At 42.5% G+C, this 5,122-nt stretch overlaps 1 protein-coding gene across 1 annotated transcript; it reads right to left on the bottom strand.

Moving 5' to 3' along the window:
* Nucleotides 1-3,361: 3,361 nt before the first annotated feature.
* Nucleotides 3,362-3,805, bottom strand: LOC119494939 (caprin-1-like). The gene has a single exon (XM_037781180.1). The coding sequence runs from the start codon at nucleotides 3,776-3,778 to the stop codon at nucleotides 3,362-3,364; it is 417 nt and encodes a 138-aa protein (XP_037637108.1). The 5' UTR covers nucleotides 3,779-3,805.
* Between the last annotated feature and the right edge of the window lie 1,317 nt (nucleotides 3,806-5,122).

Genomic DNA, 5,122 nt, shown 5'->3' with positions numbered 1-5,122 from the left:
CAATATAGTCATTCACTTTTCAAATAAGCACTGCCTATTTATTTCTCTCTCTGCTGTGTGTGTGTCACATCATATCACAGGGCTCTTGAGAGTCGTGCCATATCCATGTTGTTCTTTCATTACCGTGGGCTTATGCAGATTTACATGGATATTGAGGTTGGTTGGGGCCCTAAACCACGGGGGCTTAGGCAATCAGGCAGTTGACTGTGACTGTATGTGTGTGTGTGTGTGTGTGTGTGAGGGGGTGGGGAGGTGGGGGGGGGGGGGGTAGATGATCGTTCACTTGATGAAAAAAGTATATGACATGAAAGCCTGTCAGCTCAAATAATCTCTATCTCCCTCTCTTCATCTCCCCCAGTCTCTCGAGTGACACGCTACATTTGCATTGCCAACTTAAATTAAGTTTATTTCACCCGTGTGACACAGAGAACCGTCAGCTGATCATGTGCGCGGCACTTTATGTGTCCCAAATGTATCGATGACAATTAAAAAGTGATAAAAGGCGGCTTTAAATCTTAAAACATGGGGTCGTACGGGCACGGAACAAAAGAAAAATATCTTCTCTTGTGAGGCTGCATGAGAGATGGGTTCTGTCATTCCTGATCAAATTCTCCATGTTGGATTCTTAAAGCTTCAGTATGCGGAATATCTTTGTCATCATTGGGCACAAATTCCATAATAACCTTTCAGCATATTGTAATTCAAGTGTTTTGAGAGATAACTAGACTTCTGCACCTCCTCATGGCTCTGTTTTCAGGCTTTAAAAAATCTAGTCTTTGACCAATCACAGGTCATTTCATTGAGAGAGCGTTCCTATTGGTTGTGCTCCAGTCATGTGACCGGAACTTGGCGTTCCTTCACCAGATTTCACAATGGCGGCGACGTCACACATTTTCTCATTTTACAGCTAAACCGTGCACTACAAGATGATTCTGAAAACATTTGAGGAGAGAAATAGGCATTAACGTAACATAATTTTGATTCATATTTGATAAGCGCTGCCTAGTTTGACCGTTTGGTCGGAGTTCACGAGTGATTGACAGTCGGCTCTCATAGATGGCAGATGGACAGCAGATCTCAGATCAGCTCTTACTGCTTGTTTTCTTCCGGTCTGTGAAATCTTGCAGATGCTGTTAGGAGCACCGGAGGACACAGAGGAACATGATGTTTTTTCAGGTCACCTGTTTCATGTACTACTGTCACGATATAGCGACCGTTTTATAAATATAACTTTTTTTAATCATATTTGCTCCAATCTCACCTACTTCAGCTTTAACAAAGATTATGCAATTAAGTTTTAAAATGCAATCATTTGTGTTTTTTCTTGAGTCAAACAGAAGACTGGTGAAGTGAGACATGTTGACTTGTTACTGATACAGAACTACTTTTGTTCCAAGAAAATTGTAGCACATGTGCTTCACATTCTGCCGTGTATCAATACAGTGACACTTCCTTAAAGTAATAGTACTTGCTTTTTTTTTACAGAGTGAGATGAGAAAATCAATATCAGTACCAGGTCTGTTTGTTAAAGGGTAACTTTAATTTAATTTATTTCTCAACCTGGATCCTATTTTCCCATGTTTTTGTGTCTAACTGACTAAAAGGGACAACACTCTGAAATTGGACCAGTATTGAGGGACAGCGCTGTAGACAAACAGCTGCTCAAAGGCTGCAATGTAATCCTATTGGGGCAAGCTGGCACCCTAAATTACGTCCACTAAAAGTGCTCCTTTTTGCCATGACTGGCTCTGATTGTTATTATAGGTGTCTGCCATTATGGAAAGAGTCTTGCTCAAGGAGAAGCCTCATTCTGAAATCTGGCGAGGTGACGTGTTGCCGGAAGACAACGGTGGAATAGTGGAACACAACCATAGTGGAAACAGGCAGAGTTTGTTGTGTTGGAGCACAGAAAGCATAGCTTGGTGTGATCTAAAATATGTTCAATGTCATGGCTGAATATTTAAATGATTTAAACAATGTGGATGTTGTCACTTAGACACAAAAAAGGGGGAAAATAGGGACTAGGTTGAAAAATACTGAAGTTACCTTTTAAGGTCCCATATCGTGCTCATTTTCAGGTTCATACTTTTATTTAATGTTTCTACTAGAACATGTTTACATGCTGAAATGTTCAAAAAAACTTTATGTTTCTCATATAGTCTGTCTGAATATACCTGTATTAACTCTCTTAATAGTTGACTATTTGGGGTCACCCCTACTTAATAATAATAAAAAAAAAAAATGTTTTACTGTACACTAAGTGTACACATTTCAAGCTTAATTCATCGATGTGGTTCCACAATGAATTCTGGTCCTGACACTGACACAACAGCTGCTTAACTTCTGTACTTTGATGTTGGAAACCCGATCAGCCTTCACTCATCTCTTAAGCCCGATCACCTAATTGTCCTTTGTGCCATACATGAGACAATACATGCCACTGCAACTGTGCATACTGACACTTTAAACTGCAGCATTGCAATAATTACCATTTGGCTCTCATGGGATAAATGAATGAATGATGTGAATGTTATTATGGAGCTGTGCCATATGTTTGCTATGATGTTGATGCATAATGGAATTTACTTTATTATCTTATGGAATTTCCGCCCCTGCCTGCATTGCTGGTGATTTACAACGCTATGGCCTCATACATTGCTATCAGCAAGTGGGTTTTGAAGCCGCTGTAATTGCATTACAGACTGCCCTCCTGGGTGTTATATCATTATACTATAGCTCATATACAACAATTATCAAAGCATACTGTATGTGCTGTGTCAAAAGTTTTCACAAAACACTGTTGCCTGCTTTAGCTCAGTTTAAAGCAGCTCAGAAGGTGCATTAGAAGTAAACAAGTGGATTATTTAGTCAACTTTTTGTTGTATTCCCTTTTCAGTCAGACTGAGGTCAAATCCAGGCTGCTTGTAGACATTTTTAAACATGTTATTTGGTCATTTACCAACATGTCACTTGTTTTTCTTAGATTTTTGGGACCTATAGAGTGCTCCAGGGATGATGTATTTGTACAGGCCAACCAGGAAGTTAGCATCGCCCTGGTTCCCTCGACAAAAAGCCAATGGGATTTGCCCATTGGCTTTTGGATTATTGCAGAAAAAAAGCTCTGTTGCAAACAAATGTTTATGATACTTACAAGTTTTGTCCAGCAAGATAATCTCCACCAATGAACACCACTTTTATAATTTTTGAAGTGTGAATGCAATCGCCAGCAGTAACATTTGTTACGGCCCGGCTCTTAGGCTGCAACAAAAATGGGAGTGGAGACGAGGTAAATGCAAAAATTAACAAAGTTTATTTACAAAAACACTAATTAACGAATAAATGTAAAGATCAGTATCAGTAATCAGTGGTATAGGAGTGCATGGATGCATGGGTGTGGGTGCATGTAGCAAAAGAAGAAGTACAGCCGCCGTTGTTCCATCTCCTCATAGTGCAGCTGCTCCCGTCTAGCAGTCTTCTTCACTGCCTTTTGAATCTCTTGACCCAATGCCAGGAAGCTCTTCTGCAATTCTCGAGCAAAGTCAAGGTTGTTGGCAATCTCTTGGTACTTTGTCAAGGCATCCAGCTGATCCTGATTCAGTTGTTCTCCCTTACACTTCCTCGCCTGACAGTCATCCAGTTTGGACTTTTTCTTTTCCATATTGCGAACCTTCTTGTCAATCACAGCAAGAACCTGTTTCATGGCCTCAGAATTACTTCCATTTCCCAGGTCTAGAATGACAGACTGGACAGCATTGTTGCCAACCATCACTGAAGGCATCTTTATACTGTTTGTCTTCAAAGAGATTTCCTTTGTCGTTGTTAACATGCCATTCAATCTCCATTCACGCACATCACTCCATTTGTGTGGAGGGCGGCTGTTCTTCTTTTGCTACATGCACCCACACCCATGCATCCATGCACTCCTATACCACTGATTACTGATACTGATCTTTATATATATTCGTTAATAACTGTTTTTGTAAATAAACTTTGTTAATTTTTGCATTTACCTTGTCCACACTCCCATTTTTGTTGCAGCCTAAGAGCCGGGCTGTAACAAATGGGGGCTCGTCCATTTTAGTGGACCTAGTTTCTCAGGTAGTAAGAGGTCTGTTGGGCGGAGTTAGTGAGAAGGAGCGGTTGTGGTTGTAGTGTGATGTCGACACACAGCTGTTGCCAGTTTCAGGAGCGTTTTTGTCAATGAGCGCACAGCTAAATGTTTGGGAGTAGCGTTGACGAGTGCTGTTTTTGATCATTTCAGTGTAGCCGCTGGTTGTTTGTTTGTTAGTGTCGCCAGGTTTGATGTGCTGGTGATGTTAGGCAGTGAGTTCAGCAGTCGGGTACAGCCACTGTAAGTTACCGGTGTTTCTGTCCCTGTTAGGCTTCAGTGCGGACTCCCTTTGGAGTTCGTGGGGGGGGTTGTTAGTGTGGTGTGAACGCGGTTAGAGCTGCTGTCAGCTCGGGAGCATGGCCGAAGCTGCGGGGGAAGTCGCCGACTGCTGGTTGCTTCGCCGGGCTTGCGGTAGAGAGTGCATAAATACCCACCGCAACTAGCACCTTAAGACTAGGGGGGAGCTTAGCTAGTTCTCTGTCAGGCAGTTAGAGGGACGGTGCACGGTGACGTCACGGCTGTGCGGGTGGGCTGTGTGAGCTCAGCGTGCCGGGTGTTTTTGTCGCGTCAGATGAGTAGAGGATTGTGCGTGTGTAGGTAAGTGATTGCTAGTGAGTTATGGCAAGTGTAGAGGAGTTTCTGAGAGCGCCATCGGAAGAGCTGCTGGTGAGCTGCTCACGTGAACAGTTGGTCCGTATTGCCGAACATTTTAACTTAGATGTTGGTGATAAGAGGATGAAAGATAACATTAAAGGTATTGTTAAAGCAAATGTGACTGATCGGGGTATTTTCAGAGCAAAAATGTATACTGTTGGTCCTGTGGTGGACAGTGTTGATGTGTCTGGCTGCAGAGATGCAGGTCTGACTTTTGAGCAGAGGAGATAGCTGTTGCTACTGCAGACAGAGATGGAGAAGCTGGCAGTGGAGCAACTGAGGAGAGAGGCAGAAATTAAAAGGCTGGAGATAGAGCACAGGTTGAGTTTACCTGCTGGAGGTGCTAGCCGTGCCTCT

This window comes from Sebastes umbrosus, chromosome 9 (assembly GCF_015220745.1).
Source record: "Sebastes umbrosus isolate fSebUmb1 chromosome 9, fSebUmb1.pri, whole genome shotgun sequence".
In the NCBI taxonomy this organism is placed as follows: Eukaryota; Metazoa; Chordata; class Actinopteri; order Perciformes; family Sebastidae; genus Sebastes; species Sebastes umbrosus.
The sequence above is the reverse complement of the archived record's forward strand: the minus strand, read 5'-3'. Positions and strand labels throughout refer to the sequence as shown.